Here is a 17,893-nt window from a genome sequence, read left to right as displayed (position 1 = left end):
GCTGTCCTCCAACAATATACTGACAGGTCATGATATAACTGAAATATACACCAAGGTTGTAAACATGTATGACCTGCATCTTGGCTGTCCTCCAACAATATACTCACAGGTCATGATATAACTGAAATATACACCAAGGTTGTAAACATGTAGGACCTGCATCTGGGCTGTCCTCCAACAATATACTGACAGGTCATGATATAACTGAAATATACACCAAGGTTGTAAACATATAGGACCTGCATCTGTGTTGTCCTCCAACAATATACAGAAAGGTCATGATATAACTGAAATATACACCAAGGTTGTAAACGTGTAGGACCTTCATCTGGGCTGTACTCCCACAATATACAGACAGGTCATGATATAACTGAAATATAATCCAAAGCAAACTAGCACTGCAATCCCTTCAAAAAATGTACGAAATTAAAAATCCGACCAAGTACTTTTACTGATAAGATTTGAAGTCAACATATGTTGTACCTGTAACATATGCACGTCGAAGTATTGCATAAACTCCTATCAGCAAGACAACTTGTTCTGTATTCACAGACTTGATATTAGGCGTAATGGAATCGTTGAGAAAGGTAGGTAAATAGATTTTTCTCATAAATATCACTGGTCATCAGCCCAAAGCATCTGTGATATCCACAGGACCCGGTGCCACTGAACGAGAGGACGCGCGCTTGACACATTTGTCAAGTTTTACCAGTTTTACCAGTTAAATTAAAGTAAAACCCTCGGAAACGTTGACCGCCTCCATGGTTTGCGCCCGGAGATATTCTTGTTCGAAAGAATTGAAACATACTAATGGACCGACCATTTGGCATTCTGAGGTTGTGGTGGGTGGTGGACAAAAATGACATTTATTGCAATGTTGGTTGGTTGGTTTGTTGTTTAACGCCGCACTCAGCAATATTCTAGCTATATGACGGCGGTCTGTAAATAATCGAGTCTGGACCAGACAATCCAGTGATTGACACCATGAGCATCGATCCACGCAATTAGGATCGATGACATGTATCAACCACGTCAGCGAGCCTGACCACCCGATCCCGTTAGTCGCCTTTTACGACAAACATAGTCGCCTTTTACGGCAAGTTTGGGTTGCTGAAGACCTATTCGGCTACCCCGGAATCTTCATGGGTTTTATTGCAATGTGTTTCTCTTTAAAAATATCAAGTTCATGTTTTTAAATGCCAAAAAATCTGTTTTTTTAGTTGTAGCTAAAATATTTAAACTCGATACAAAACCTACCCCCGACCTCACCTCGAGAATATTGAATAGTCGGTCCCTAAAACAACAACGATGAAGTAACTATGTTGTATTCTTCACTCAAGATCATCCTCTGGGCTCTGGTCTGTCACGTGACGGCCTGGGTTAACCAATTCGATCAGGCGTTCAACTTCACATGTCCCCCTGAAACCTCATTGTCGCATGTGGTCAGTAGCCATGACAACCACTTTGAGGACCGAGTGTGGGATTTCTCGTGTAGAGCCCCGCCATACACCAGTACCAATATGAGCAACTGTGAATGGACAGGTAAGCCACGATAGACAGGTAAGACACGATAGACGGGTAAGCCACAGTACACAAGTAAGCCACGATAGACAGGTAAGCCACGATAGACGGGTAAGCCACTGTAGATAAGTAAGCCAATATAGACAGGTCAGTCACTATAGACAGGTAAGACACGATAGACGGGTAAGCCACAATACACAAGTAAGCCACGATAGACAGGTAAGCCACGATAGACGGGTAAGCCAATATAGACAGGTCAGTCACTATAGACAGGTAAGCCACTGTAGACATGTAAGCCACTATAAACAGGTAAGCCTCGATGGGCAGGTAAGCCACTATAGATAAGTAAGCCAATATAGACAGGTCAGTCACTATAAACAGGTGAGCCACGATAGACAGATAAGCCACTATAAACAGATAAGCCTCGATGGGCAGGTAAGCCACTGCAGATAAGTAAGCCACTGTAGACATGTAAGCCACTATAAACAGGTAAGCCTCGATGGGCAGGTAAGCCACTATAGATAAGTAAGCCAATATAGACTGATCAGTCACTATAAACAGGTAAGCCACGATAGACGGGTAAGCCACTATAAACAGATAGCCTCGATGGGCAGGTAAGCCACTGCAGATAAGTAAGCCAATATAGAAAGGTCAGTCACTATAGACAGGTAAGCCACTGTAGACAGCTTAGTCACGATAGACAGATAAGCCACTATAGACAAGTTAGCTAATGTAGACAAGTAAGCCAAAAATAGACAGGTCAGTCACTATAGACGGGTAATCCATAATAGATAGGTAAGTCACTATAACAGGTAAGCCACTATAGACAGGTAAGGCACTACATACAGATAAGTCACTATAGACAGGTAAGCTACACTGACGATCAAAAGAAACTATGCCAAAATGAAAAAAATGATGTTCCCAAACCAATCGCAGAAATGCAACTGGAATTCTCGCTTTAGTTCACGGAACTTCAAGTCAAATGACTTTATTCGCTGACGTTTGAAAAACACGAGCAGACATCACAAGACGGATATGGGTGTACAAACAGTTCACAATATTCATCAATGCTTGAAGAGACCAGAGACCAACAGTAATATGCCATTTATGTCGACAGGACGGGCCACACGGAAGCTTGTTCCGTCAGAAACGTTTTCTCATAGACTTATATAGTAACGCTATATTAAAAAACAGAATTAACTGAGCATCCAACAGCTATTACGTGTACATGTGTGCACAGTTTGGCCTTAAACCAGCGATAAAAAATTACTATCTTAGCCAGCTCCTTTTCAGAGTAGAGGAACTTAAACACACCATCGGGGCGGTCGGGTAGCCCAGTGGTTAAAGCGTTCGCTCGTCACGCCGAAGACCCAGGTTCGATTCCCGACATGGGTACAATGTGTGAAGCCAGTTTCTGGTGTCTCCCGCCGTGATATTGCTGGAATATTGCTAAAAGCGACGTAAAACCATACTCACTCAACGGGAAGAATGTGCAACTCGTTGTTCTGGCAGGGAGATTACCATCTGTAGGTGGCAGCGTAACGATGTGGTCCGAGATTTGTAGTATGCAACGCTAATGGCAAAGCACAACGTCAACGGGGTACTGCTTACCGCTACCCAGGGAAAGCACGCATCGTCCACCAACGTTTTGCAGTGCATTATTTTTTTGGTTATTTATCGAGAAATAACAATCCGTTAAACCTTATATCATTATTTTGTCAAAACGAATCATTTTCATCTTAAGAAATAATAACTATCCACCAACATTCCAGTTTCTGCAGGATCTCACTGATTTTTATAAGCTAATAAATTATGCTTCGGTCTTTAATTGTCATAGAGTTTACTTCAGTAAACTTTGGTCAAGCTGCCATGCTTTATTTCTTTGAATGTATTGTTTTGCAAAACCATGTAAATGCTTTAGAAAAATAAAGAAATTATATATAAAAAAAACAATATTGTAGTGAATATGTTACTTTGAGTGAAATATTAATTGATAGAATGCCTTTTGAACATACGTCTGCAATGAAACAGTAATCGTCACACGGCAGAGCGACAGAACGTATATTTTGCACTACTATTATCTATTCTATCAGTGTCACATGCTATCTATTTCATAGATTACGAAAATGACTTTGATCAACCGTTAACCTTCCAATGTGCAAGTGATGGCATCATTGCGGGAATTAGCAGTATCCATGACAACCATTATGAAGATCGTCGTTTCAAGTTCTACTGCTGCGAAATATCAGGTAATTGTGGATGTTTAACGCGGTGAGACCTGTTAGCGATTATAGCAAGTTGTATTCAAGTCACTCCAACTCTCCTCGAAACATTGGATACGAATCCACGATCACTACTTTTTGGCTCGGCTCATGCACGCAGTTTCATCATCATCATCATCATCATCATCATCATCATCATCATCATCATCTTCGTCGGCCGCGCCGTCAGCGTCGTCATCCTTCTTGCCATTATTATAACTACCACTACTGCTACTGCTGCTTGGATGATGTTGATGATGATGATGATGATGTTTATTATTACTATTATTATCAAATGCTTCAACGCAGGCTTTATAACTGGGTCCTGCTACTTCACGGCTTACGTCAACAAGTTCGACGAGCACATGGACTACGTTGTGCCTTCCGGGAAAGTCATGCGCGGCATCGACAGCTACCACGAGAACAAGGAAGAGTGAGTTGTCTTCGATATATATTTCAGTTTAAAATGTCTGTACGCGCATAAACACACATCACATGTAATCATATACGTATTGTTTGTTGGAAGATATCCATGTCGGTCGCGTATGTCACTTTAACGCAATATGGATATTTAATGCTAAACACGTGTATTTTTATCTGTTTTGCTACAATACTTTCTTTAAAAAGAGGTTCCGTACAACCTTATGGATAACAACTTCTGGTTTATTGCATATAGCGACATTTCGATGGAGATTCTGACACCGTTATCATGTTTGTTTGTTTGTATATGTGTTTGTTTGTTTGTTGTTTAACACTGCACTCAGCAATATTACAGCTATATGACGGCGGTCTGTAAATAATCGATTTTGGACAAGAAATCCAGTGATTGACAACATGAGCATCGATCAACGCAATTGGGATACGATGACTTGCATGTCAGCGAGCCAGAGCACCTGATCCCGTTAGTCGCTTCGCACACAAGCATATTGTCGCCTTTTACATTAGCATGGGTTGCTGAAGACCTATTCTAACCCAGATCATCACAGGTCGACAACCGTTATCAAGCTGGAATACATTGCGTTTTATTCTTTTAGTATACATGGATTTACAGGTTGCTGTTCTTTTATTCCGTAACGTGTATATTTCTCAAATGGGCAGTTTAAACTTATTTGTTGTTTAAAGCCGCACTCAGCAATATTCCAGCTATTTGACGGCGGTCTGTAAATTATCGAGTCTGGACAAGACAATCCAGTGATTAATATCATGAGCATCGATCCACGCACTTGGGATCAATGACATGCATCAACCAAGTCAGCGAGCCTGACCACCCGATCCCGTTAGTCGCCTCTTACGACAAGCATGGGTTGCTGAAGACCTATTCTACCCCGGATCTTCACGGGTGTTTAAACTTATGAAACTTGGTATGCTTATATTACTGACTTTTATGCAATTATCTCATTTTAAGGGACCGTCGTTTCAAGTTCGAGATCTGTGACCTTGATGAACACGACACGCCGATTGAAGGAGAACTAAGCTGGGTGTAGATGAATCTTCACATCAATAAAACTTGAATATGAAGGCCATGTTACTTAGAATTTTGGTCTAATGGAAACATCTAATTTCAAAGTTACGAGAAACCTCGTGATAATTGTGTGGACATAATCATAATTTGAAGTTAAGTACCACATGATTCTTTCATATTACTGTAGTTGATCAGTCCTGGCAGGTGGCACGAGTGGCCCAGTTGTCTAAGGCGAAGCGATTCGCTGTGCAGAGTTGCGTCCCTTGGGCACGCCAGAAACCTATGATTGTGGGTTCGAATCCCGGTTTGCCCCGATTATGTTTCTAGGCTTGTCAGCACCATACCCGTGCTCGTGGGTTTCACCGAAGTGTTAAACGTCCGAGACCTGCATCACTCCGGGCTTTCTTCCCACATTAAGCTGACACGCCGCGATATAACTGTAATACTGTTAAAAGCGCCGTTAAACCCAACTCACTCACTCATTCAGTCCTGGCATATTGGTATGTCATAGTAGTTTATTTCACACCTGCACTTTCCCATGCCGTGATATGTTGCAATGGCCTTTGTCACTAGCACGAGCTACACGAGCTGCACGAGAAAACAGGGCGGGTTGGCCCGGTTCAATGTATTCATGCCTTGTGTTTGAACACACTTTCTATGAAGTTATTTCACTGACTTATCCTTTATCCGAAACATGTCCAAACAACAAGCATTCAATATCATGTTATATTCGAGAGTGTATGAACAGAATGTTTTGGGTCATTGCAAAGAACCGAATCGTATGTTTTACGTAAGCCTGCTATAGCCTCCACACTACAGTGGGTATTTGTGTGAGCTTCAACATTTGTCGGATGAGACATTCAGACACGATCTATTTCATATTCATCTGTAAGTGTCATATCAAGTTCCATCTTCCCGAGGCAAGGGAGTTAACTGACTGTGAAAGTCCAGTTTCCACCCTTGCTGAACTTGGCTGGAATTTCTGGGCTCAATCGTAGAGTCACCAGTGGCTATTATGAGTTGTGTCCCTTCTATGTCCCTCCTATTGACAATCAGATGCCACCTCTCATATCACTTGCATTTGCTTCAAATAAAATGGTGATATTATCTGTACTCGTTCAACGATTGCTTATAATGACCCATAACATCCGCAAATCTGAGAACACTTATTGTTTATCGACATTGAAAAATACAATAGTTACCAGCCATTTTCTGAAGCACCTTCTCTCTACGTGATAATATTTACTTACTACATATTTAATTAACGTGGCAAAGCCGAATGGCACATTTTTCAAATTGGGGACTGAGAAGAAAAAAAACGTATTTAGAAAAATATTCATGCGCAGTGAACAGTCTAGATTACCGGGCTTCGAATCCTACCAAATCACGTTTGTCAACCAATCAGATTGCTGCAGGCAGTCCCACGTTTCACAATAATATATTTGCCGGAAACGGTTTTACTTCTATTTCTGTCAATTCTTACAGTTTCTGTAGATGGCAGAGGCCATACAATATTTTGAGTTGAGCGTTTTGGTGTCTCGGTCGCAAACAATAATCTGTCCAAACTAAATTCAGCATATTTTTTTAATACATGTCAACTCATTGACGAATTCGTGAAAGAAAAACTAACTGGAACAACTTTAATAACGTCAGTTTTATATCAAACGCATGTTACAAAATAACATTTCGAATCGTTTTCATTGTGAAAGCACACACAAAATGCCACAATCACCAACAATCATAAACATGTGAGATGAAATACATCTGATGACACATGTAACACAATTAGACACAATTATATGGTACAAATTGGCAATTAGTAATCGTATGATAACATGATTCAGAATGTCGCCAATTATGATTATATATACGTATTAAATATACAATTGTGATATAAGGCAACGAAACACACATTCTTCATGCGTCACATATTCATGCTTTAATATTCAAAGAAGACCGAGAATTTGTCGGTGAGGGTGTAAGGGTGTGGCAGAAAATCGTTTGAGTTGGGTTTAAGGCCGCTTTGAACAGTATTCCAGTTTTATCGCCGCGTGTCAGCTTAATGTGGGAGGAATGCCAGAAGTGATGCAGGTCTTAGACGTTTACCACTTCGGTGAAATCCACGAGCACGGAAATGGTGCTGACAAACCTAGAAACATAATCACATGTTTCTTACGTGTCCAAGGGAGGCAACTCTGCACAGCGAATTGCGACGCCTTAGACGACTGGGCCAGCCGTGCCCCCGTGCATAAAATTGGCACCAACATTAATATACAGTACCTAAATTTTGTCATAGAATGCTGTTACACAAGAAAGGGATGGAATGGAACTAGACTAGTAAGCTCAAATATTTACCTAAGAGAGCTGATTTATGATAGAAACTAAAGAAGGAATTAAGAACTATTATGTTGTAACTGAATGTGAAACAGGGATGACTTTCCGGAGAGAGTGACGCGATCATGGTTGCAGTACATATCGTCACGTACTCAACGTGTGGTCGGTACATGAAATGACGGCCACCTAAACTATCTAAACGAAGGTGGACTTTGTACGAGACATTTCAGTTTTGTGAAATTCTAGAAATCTTGCAACTGAAACGCAAGACTAACCGCGGGCTTCAGTGAACAATCAGGGAGTGTAAATAAAGGCAGACACGTGTTGGTTATTTGTCGGCCGTACTGTACATGGCTGAGCTGTACTTCGAGTTCTCCCATGAGACGACCAAGGACTGCCACAACAATGACCAGGCATTAGTAGGGAGTAAGGTTTTACGCCGTTTATAACAATATTCTAGCAAAATCACGGCTGGGGACACCAGAAATGAGCATCACATTGTGGGGAATCGAAGCCGGGCTTCGGCGTGACGAGCAAACGCTTTACGTGCTATCATATACAACACACACACCCTCCAATGGCACAAAGAAAGACGTCGACCAAGCTCAATGACTCAGAAATATCTTTCCTAACCTCTTCGATGTTTTGTCCTCTCGTGAAGGACGTTAATGTGGTGAGCGAAAGCGACGCGGATACACGACCTGTATCGTTTTACAACCTAAACTTTTCTTTTCAGTGACTTTTCAGTTTTTAAGCATTTTGGATCAAAAGATTCCATTTGACTTCCGAAAGCAAACTAAAACACGAACAACGAGGGGTTTATTAAGTAGTTATGAAATGTTGCCAATGCATTCCAATAATGAATAACATGTATTTAAGTAGTTATAAGCATTTAAACTCATCTATCATGTGATCGAGCTTCAACATTAGCTTAAATACCAAAGGAACGACAACGCAACCCTTCTGATTTAATACAACGACAGAATGTCATCTCGCATTCACGTTCGGGCGATTGGGAAGCTTAGTGGATCAAGAGTTCAGATGCAAGTTTATATCCCTACTTGTACAATGTCTGAAGGCTATTTCTTTGTGACATTCGCTTTGAGATATCATCAATATTGCTAAAAGCAGCGTACCATACTGACTCACTCATTACGTCCTTCTAACGATGGTTAATCTATGGTTTTAGGCTCAAGAAATCGAAACTGGGTCCTCGGCGTTGTGAGCAAACGCTTTAACCACAAGGCGTCCCAATCGCACTTGCAACGGAGAAGTGCTCGCTGACATTGAAAGCAATATTCCAGCTTTATGACGACGATCTGTCAAATATCGAAACTAGACCAAGCAACCAAGTGATGGATATTACAACCACCATCTGGCGTTGTCTGGGTGCGATGACACGCACCCAAATCACCGAGCCAGACCTACAGTACATTTTATTCGCCTTTACGACAAGCATAGATTACCGGGGACCAATTCTAACCCGTGCCTCATGGGAATAACGTTCAATGGAGGGACTAGACTCTTCTCACACATCCTCACATTCCAACATATTTTCTACACGTCTATGTACCTATTCCACAAATCCAGCAGGACAACTAGCCTATATTACATTACTATCCTACGGCCAGCAACAAGCGATATGTACACGTGGCTTAAAGGGCAACTCGACTCCATTTAGCAGACTAAGCAAACCTGATTCAATTTTTTTGGACAAATGGTAGTTGATGAATTATGTCTGATTCCACGGGGGCAATGTCTCAGTATAACATATGGCATGTTGTGGGTATGGGCAAGAATCTGAGGGAGCCTAGTGCCGCTTATATGTTATATTACTAACGTCCTGTTCTCAATGCATTAGCACTGTCATTCCTGATTTCCATCCTCCCGGAGAAGATGCCTGCTTCTTTGGTAGGCACTCGGGATCACTCGGCTTATTCCGCTGACGAGATATACCTCGAGTGGCAATGGATTCCTCCTAATGCAGTCCGAGGTACTATTGGACTGAACGGCAAGTTCAGGCGCCTTGTTAAAGATGGATGTCTCAGGTAAAGGTGGTCCTGAGACCTTTACCAAACATTACTGTTATGATGCTAAACTTTTCAAGATGCATGGTTCAATTTCTAACATAATTTATGATTATGCTTTTCAAATGTCTTCATGATTCATAATCAAGCGGAAGTTCAAAGGTAGTGATGTGGAGTTGCATTGTTCAAGATGGTTTGATTCCAATATTTTCATGACGATGCTTTTGATTTTTAAACTTGGATCTTAAGGTAGGATGAGCGTCCGCGGCGTTCAAGATGTTATTCAGCTGCAAATACATGCTGGTACACGCATAAAACGCTGTCAGCTGTTAGGCACAAAAACGTGCCCTGAGCGTTTTCAATCATTGTCTGTAGAATAGAACCGCCTTTTATAATTTAATGTTATTAATCCAGCTTGATCAAACCAGGAATCTCAAACCTCTCCCCTAGTTTGAGAAGTCCATACTTCTTGAGAATAGTATCCGCCTCTATCCTACTTTCCTGTGGGATAGCGCGACGGGTATCCGTGTTCATTAAACCATACACCGCACTCCTCTGCGAATCCACTTTGAACGCCTCCAGAGCTAACGCCAACGCTTCCTTGCGAATGTCAAGACGGTCAAACAGAATGGCGCAACTCCTTCTGGGATCCTTCATGATGTCTTCATAAAGAACGGGCATGATGTGGAAGCCCTTCTCCCTATTCTCCACGACTCTGGCTACGGCCGCTGCCCACGCCGCGGTGAAGATGCCTACGGTGGACATCTTGGATGGTCTGAGAGTGTCTATCTGCTTCTCGTTGAGTCTAACGTAGTAATTGTACATCATTGACCTAAAACATGGAAATATTGTGGATAGAATGTCATTATCCATTACGAATCGCATCGCCTTAGCCGCCGGGTCTATTTGTAACATGTTAAGGGATGACACAAGGGTCTTGAGGCTGTTTCTATACATGAAGAGTTGTCTTATCTTGGGGAACAGCATCACAATGTCTTCGACCTGGCGTGTTGCGCATGACCGGGTTTTCACGCAGATCATCCCCGCCCTGTCGTCTGGTTTGCAGAGCAGACGAACTGCGCTAGCTAGCAGCTGTTCATATTCCCCCTTCTTCAAAATGTGGTATTTCCACAGGAACCCAAGTTTCGTTATGGCGTCTGGTTCCAAAATGACCATCATCCCAGGCACCCTAGAGAATACCTGGGCCAAGAGGGATGACCCGCAGTGATCTGTGCTGGACAACCAGACCACCCTCGTTCGGGGGTCCCCAACATCAGAAGCAATTTTGTGGAAGGAAGCTAAGGGCATCGTTATCATCTTTGTCGCATGCTCAAATTGAGCCTCGTATAAAGGTCTTGACTTTTTGTCACGGTATATGTTAACACCTTCGGGAGTTTCAACAAACACTGCTTCATCTTTCGTCATGCAGTATAGCGATACGAAAGGCTTGAGAACATAGTTTGGGTGTTTGAATCCTTTATGCAGGGCGATAAAGTTATTAGGGTCCGCAATGGTGGTAGGCAGGAACTTCCGCTTCCAGAATATCTCCTGCACATGCGCACTTTGTTTGAATTGCAATCCCCGTTTGGCGTCACGACGGATTCGCTCCACGCCCGTGACAGCCCACGTGAATTTCTGGAACGTGACAATGATTGAGCGCGTGAATCTGTACATGAGGAATGACATGACGTGGATAACGTAATCCCGGAACTTGTACATCGCCCGGCTGATGGCCTCCAAATGGTTGTTCTCATCCTTCCCGTCCATCTTGTGACGTCACAAGCCGCTTGAGATCTGGAAAACAAATGTAATTTGTTAAAGACAATGACAAGGGCTTTATAACACGATGTTTAATAGATGTTGATGGATTAAGAGACAGTGTTAGACATTCTAGCTTAAGGATGTTGTTTTTAATCTGGTCTGAATGACAAACTCATGGGACGGACTGGGTGACCAGTTCCCCAGAGCAGCTGCAATTCGCTATGCAAAGTTGCGTCACTTAGGATTGTGGGTTCGAATCAAGAGCTTACTGGTTATATTGCTAGGTTTGTCAGCACCACATCCGTCGTGGTTGTAAATAAACTGCTAAAAGCCTGAGACCAGCATCACTTCTGTCTTTACAAGCTGACACGCCGTGATATATTCGCATTACCGTTCAGAGCAAAACACTTACTCAAAAAGGTGGATACGACACACGTCAGATCACAAACGTGTATCACCAGAAATGAGTGTATGTGCAGGGTTGGAATTCTTCACTACTCAATGACAGGAATATTATGGCGATCATTACCACACGCCGAACGGCTGCACAATTGGTGCGCATGTAGTAAACTAATTGTCACTTAGTTATTTTCAGATAATAGAGCTTCAGATTGATGGGAATATGTATGGGTCAAGTGAACCATTCTGACCAATTCCCTTGGGAAACGTTGGGATACGTATCGACACAAAGTCAGTTGTATTTTCAGGTGTCATCTACCCGGGCTCCATGGAAATCAGAAATATTATGATAGCATTTTGACCCGTGAAGATCTGGGGTAAAATAGGTGTTCAACAACCAATGCTTGTCGTAAAAGGCGACTATGCTTGTCGTAAGGGGCGACTAACGTGATCTGGTGGTCGGGCTCGCTGACTTGGTTGATGCATGTCAACGTATCCCAATTTCGTGGATCGATGCTCATGATGTCACTGGATTGTCTGGTCCAGACTCGATTATTTACAGACCGCCGTCATATAGCTGGAATATTGCTGAGTGTGGCGTTAAACAACAAACCGACACACAAACGATAGCGTACTTCTATATCTACAATAACACCTACTGCATCTACAACATCATCTACTGTAACATCTACTGCAATATCTACTGTACTTCTACTTCAAATTCAAGTATTCATGGGGCTTGGATAAAGTTCGGTGACTTGGTTGATAGCATGTCATCGTACCCCGACGGCGGAGAAAGCTGCTCACACCAATCACTGGATTGTCTGGTCCAGAGTGGATTATATACAGAACTCTGTTGTATAGATGGGATATTGCCGAGTGCGGAGTTAAACTACAAACAGAAAAACATATAGCTAACCTATCTCACTAACATCTAACTGTTCCACACTCGAGGCAAACAGAGGTAAAATCAGACACTGGTATAATTCCGAGAGTACACGGGTCGAACCACGCCCAAATGTGAGCGCTGAAAGGGCTGAACTTCACCCAAATCCGACATCCGTGCCAGAATGAAGGAGTAGGTGGTTAATTCTCTGTGTAGGGTGTTTGAAATTTCGGTCAGGTACTCGCCAGCGGCTTGTATATACTTAAGCTTATCTCGTGTACTCAACACGGGACAGACTCAGCTTGTGTCTACTCGTCGGCCTCCACAGCCATTCCATGCTTTAATATTTGTGTACGGAGCAGGTCACGGGCGTGTGTATCGGGTACAAAGGTTGTGTACAGCATTGGCGCAGTGAATCACATATTTGTGTCGGGGGCGGGGAGGCCGGGTACGCGTCAAGAACTGCATGGACTTTGGCCACTCATTCCACACATTAGGCGTTGGCAGGTCACGCTGAAGAAGAGGGTTCGATTCCGATCATGGGTTCAATGTGTGAAACCCTTTTCAGGTGGTGTAAAAATCTATCCTCCCACTCACTAATTCGGGCATGATTAAAATGGAATTCAGCAGTTCTGCCCGAAATAGCTGTGTCAGCGGAAACCTCGGTATACCTACTGGCTATGGAGATATGGGTCACTAACACAAGAGTACTATTTCCTACGAGAATGATGTCAGTTGCAGTTAACATATGGACTGGCATATTGGTCCCCAAAATAAAGTTAGTTCACCAACAAGATTTTTTTACGTACACGGAGTGATCTCAAGCACTGTATACTTAACCGTCAGTATGTCCTTATTTCATCATATTGTGATTCTTTAAGTACATAATTCAAAACTCATATATATATTTTTGAGGAGTTTAGTTAATTGCTGTTTAACTGAGCTAAGCTAAAGAAATATATTGAAACAAATTCAAAATCATAAATGAAAACTGTTTATAACCTTGTTTATGCCCCTTATGGTGCTTGCTTTTTCATGCCCTATTGATAAGCACCGTTGTGGGGGCAGAAATGATATATACCCAAGTTACCTATGCTTTTCCTAAGAGGTGACTAATGGATCGGCTGGTCAAGCTCAGTGGCTTGGTTGATTGCATGTCCTCGTAAACCTGGAGCGTGGACCGTTCCTCATAATGTCAGCCACTGTATGACCCAGACTTGATTATTTACTGGTACTGATGTTGCTGAGGAACACAACAAACGAAGAAATAATTTTGATCGTTATCAGTTTTCGGTGTACCGCGTACAAAGTCGGACATTAGTTGTGTAACGAAAATAAATAGCGCTGTCCTTCTCTTTTCGGTGTGAGCTAAGCAAAATACTTTGTTGAGAACAGGTTTTATTACCATATTTGTATTCAGAATGACACTATACGCCCTTGAGCTAATCAATAATAGATACGTACATTTCAGTTGTATTATCAGACGCCTCCCCCTGTTCAATGAATGAATTTTAGATATCCTAGTATTTTGAACGCAGAGCCTTTGAAACATCCACACCTGATGCGAAGTACTTCTACTTTAAACTTCAAGGCAAGTCCGTTTAAAATATCGTACTGAAGAAAGTTCATAGTCAAGCCATGGTCCCTGTCAATGGGCCACTGAACTGAAGCATATTATACAATTCAGAATATCCTTTTCAGGTCTATCCAGCAGGGCTTATATATGTTGTGAGGACAATAGTTTTTCACTTGTCACCACTGGTTACAACTGAGAAATAGTCGAGGAGAAAGTATTATCAATGGATAAGAAGAAAATTATTTCTTCTTTGGGCTTGGGTCAAAGCCTTCAACAATAATTGAGGCCAGTAATGTTGGGCGGTAGCGATGGTGTTATGAGGACTTTGGTCTTAAGCTTGCACATTTTATAACGTATTTACGTTGATACAGAGAGTGTGAGAGATGTTTTATGCGCTACATACACACTACAGTCAGGCAATATACCATGTACTTTTGCCATCTGCACAGGAGCTGTCCAAATGTTTACAGGAAAACAAGGTAACGAGGTACACCCTTCAATTACCTCGATCAGCATGAATAGGGCTTTGTGCTGTCATTTCAAATGATTATATTCACAAGTGAATCGAATTTCACGTCAAAGAGGAATTTTTCACTCGGGTCTGTTACTCATTACAAGTGTAGCGTTAGATGCTTGAAGTACAGCCATATATGAAAAATAGCTGAAATTAGAGGTAATATTACAGTTAAACACCATTGTGTCGAACTTAAATGTGTCGAACTTACGCTTGTCTCTAAGTTAAAGTTCTATTAATAATTTTCGGTTGTGTGGAATTCGAACTTCGGATGACTCGAAGAATTTACGTATGTTCCTTCAACTTCGACACAAGTTTAAACTATCTTTATTTGTAAAACATGGGATGGAACTACGAAATAACATGTTGAGTGGAAATTCATAATTTTAATTACCTCACCCTAGAAAGTCCTCATGATTATCACCGATTGTTAAATGAATGTTATATTTATATAATTTTTGTTGTATCTCCCAATCTGTAAATTCTCACCCACTGTATTTATCTGAACTTGTATGTGGGCCGATGGCCTTTGATACAATAAAGATATTTGACTTTTGACTTTGACACAACGATGTCTGACTGTATTTGCTAGCTACAGATTGATATAAACCATAAACTTTAATGAATCTTGCTAGAACTCCCATTGCAACGAGCCTAGCGGTCTTTTAAATTTAAATTATTGCAGTCACATTCCCCTCTGACTGTTCTCACCACCCTCGATTATCCAGTGTAATATATCTCCATTCTATTACGATAGGTATTTATCGTAATAGAGGGGAGGTGGGGCAGCCTAGTAGTTAACCAGGAAGATCCGGGTTCGATTCCCCACATGGATACAATGTGTAAACCTCATTTCTGGTGTCCCCACCGTTGGTATTGTTGGTATATTACTAAACACGGCGTAAAAACATACTCACTCGTAATGGAACGGAGTTATAATACACTTGATAATCGCGGATGTGTTCTCTAACCTTAAAACCATTACTGATAGCCCATCAGACCTATGGGGTAGCCTAGTGGTTAAAGCGTTCGCTCGTCACGATGAAAGCCACTGTTCGATTCCCCCCTATGGGTAAAATGTGTGAAACCCATTATTGGTGTCCCCCGCCGTGATATTGCTGGAATATTGCTAAAAGCGGCGTAAGACTATATTCACTCACTCACTCACTAACTCATGGAGACACCATCACACCTATTGATCACCCCATGTTATTTCTCACCATATTGTAACAATCAATATTAACACATTAACCCCCAAATTCAGCGCAACCAAGCCATAACTCATACTCATAAATCACTACCACAGAAGCCAAGCTGTCACCTTTTTAGTAATGCAATAGACCGCAATGTTCCGCACCCATAAACCACGAAGTCCGACCATACGTACCTTGTTCAATTCTGACAGATGTTATCATCTATAATTACATTTAATTGTGTCTCCGAGATATAGTATACTGAAGCGTGACAGACAGGCCCTTTACGAACAGTGGAAGGAGATTATTGGCATAATGAAAGCCGCATGCTTCAGCCGTGAGCATGATGGTATTTAATGGTGTATTCCGGCTACACAGACATGTCAGGCTTTCACGTCATTTACCTGGAATGAGGATGCTTTTGACAAACTAACAGTAATACCTTGTTCTTTCGGTACACACAATAGAAGAGAAAATAGGCAAGGAAAAGAACTACGTTCATTGTGTGTCAGTGTATAAAGCAGTATAAAATGGAACTAGTTATGAGGTTGGCGTTTCACGAGGAGTGCGTTAAGGTTGCTTCTCCTTCTACCTACGTTGGTACATCCTACTTCGTCGTCATTGCAACGACTACTACCACTACAACTGCATGGACGTGTGGTATCTACTGCTACTGTTACTCTGCTGCACTATATATGCACTGATGTCGATGTACTACATCTCATGTAACTACTACTGCTGCTACTTCTACTGCAGCTGCTATTACCACTACAATTACTACTACCACCACACTACTACTACTACTACTACTACTACTACTACAACTGCTGTTGCTACTACTGCTGCTGTTGCTACTACTATAACTATAATTCTGCTACTACTACAACAACACCTACTACTGCTACTACTACTACTACTACTACTACTACTACTACTACTAAAACTACCACTACCACTATAACCGAGGCGCTCTATTTCTGGTCGTAAGAGGCGAATAATTATTAAATGGATGAGTTGGCGAGGTAAGGTGAGTTGAGTGATTGGCCCGATTGTACCCTGCATGCTCATGCTTTCAGTCATCGGTTTGCCTCGCCAAGAATAGAGCCGATAGTGGCGGAGAGGAATAGATAAACTACTAGCACTAACTTAATCTTGTACTACAACTTACGTCAACCTTTGCATGATTTGCGTCAACAATGCATACATTTAACTCCATAGATACCACATACATACGCATAATAGTCGACCAGCAACTCGAGCATTATTTATGTTACTATTCCTAGATACCAGATATATACGCATAATAGTCGACCAGCAACTCTTGCATTATTTATGTTACTATTCCTAGATACCAGATATATACGCATAATAGTCGACCAGCAACTCGAGCATTATTTATGTTATTATTCCTAGATACCAGATAACATTCTCCATGTTTCATATGTGTTATTTAGTAATACTCCTGCTATTCAATGTCTGTATTTGAAAATAAAATTATAAACTACAATTGTAAAAAAAATATATAAATATATGTACGACTCTATGGATGGACATATACGACCAGCGCTGTTGCGCTATGGATGTTTTTGAATTCTTGATATCTCACTACAACAGCACGCGCTTCATCCTGTTTCTCCAGATATCGTGCTGTTGCCCACTCTGTTATGGAACACGAGACATTTGAAGAAATCGTGTTCACCCTATTACGAAACAGGATATCTGGACATGGGACCAACTGATTATAAATGTGAAGTATGACCTTATGATGAACCCGAATGAATGTTTCCTTATACGTATCTGCTAAAACAAGCATGATAGCATTTCGCAAACCTATTTGACTTTCATTTGATCTAAGTCATCCAAAATTTGGAAAAAGAGGTTCGCACATTACACCCAAGTTACGTTTGTTTGTTTGTTGTTTAACGCCGCACTCATCAATATTCCAGCTATATGCAGGTT

At 41.6% G+C, this 17,893-nt stretch overlaps 2 protein-coding genes across 5 annotated transcripts in view; one reads left to right on the top strand and one right to left on the bottom strand.

The window, feature by feature from the left end:
* Nucleotides 1-474: 474 nt before the first annotated feature.
* LOC124121203 (hemagglutinin/amebocyte aggregation factor-like) lies at nucleotides 475-5,300 on the top strand. Its single transcript, XM_046484201.2, has 5 exons — nucleotides 475-587; nucleotides 1,341-1,542; nucleotides 3,639-3,770; nucleotides 4,092-4,215; nucleotides 5,188-5,300. The coding sequence occupies exons 1-5, from the start codon at nucleotides 570-572 to the stop codon at nucleotides 5,264-5,266; spliced, it is 555 nt and encodes a 184-aa protein (XP_046340157.1). The 5' UTR covers nucleotides 475-569; the 3' UTR covers nucleotides 5,267-5,300.
* A 1,583-nt stretch (nucleotides 5,301-6,883) lies between these two features.
* The window catches only part of LOC124121197, a 33,268-nt gene continuing 22,258 nt past the window's right edge, over nucleotides 6,884-17,893 (bottom strand). For all 4 annotated transcript variants that reach the window (XM_046484184.2, XM_046484186.2, XM_048386604.1 and 1 more), the window contains exon 2: nucleotides 6,884-11,399. In XM_046484184.2, coding sequence (XP_046340140.1) covers nucleotides 10,011-11,372 — 1,362 coding nt within the window. In that variant the 5' untranslated portion in view covers nucleotides 11,373-11,399 and the 3' untranslated portion in view covers nucleotides 6,884-10,010. The remainder of the gene's footprint in view (nucleotides 11,400-17,893) is intronic.

Source organism: Haliotis rufescens, unplaced genomic scaffold (assembly GCF_023055435.1).
Source record: "Haliotis rufescens isolate VD_foot unplaced genomic scaffold, xgHalRufe1.0.p SCAF_10, whole genome shotgun sequence".
NCBI classification, from domain to species: Eukaryota; Metazoa; Mollusca; class Gastropoda; order Lepetellida; family Haliotidae; genus Haliotis; species Haliotis rufescens.
Note: the sequence above shows the minus strand (reverse complement) of the source record. Positions and strands in the feature narration are given on the sequence as shown.

Bases quoted from the DNA above. Each gene is read 5' to 3' on its own strand.
- LOC124121203 (XM_046484201.2), top strand. The intron at 1,543-3,638 runs GTAAGCCACGAT...TCTATTTCATAG, and splicing joins GAGCAACTGTGAATGGACAG to ATTACGAAAATGACTTTGAT. The intron at 3,771-4,091 runs GTAATTGTGGAT...GCTTCAACGCAG, and splicing joins CTACTGCTGCGAAATATCAG to GCTTTATAACTGGGTCCTGC.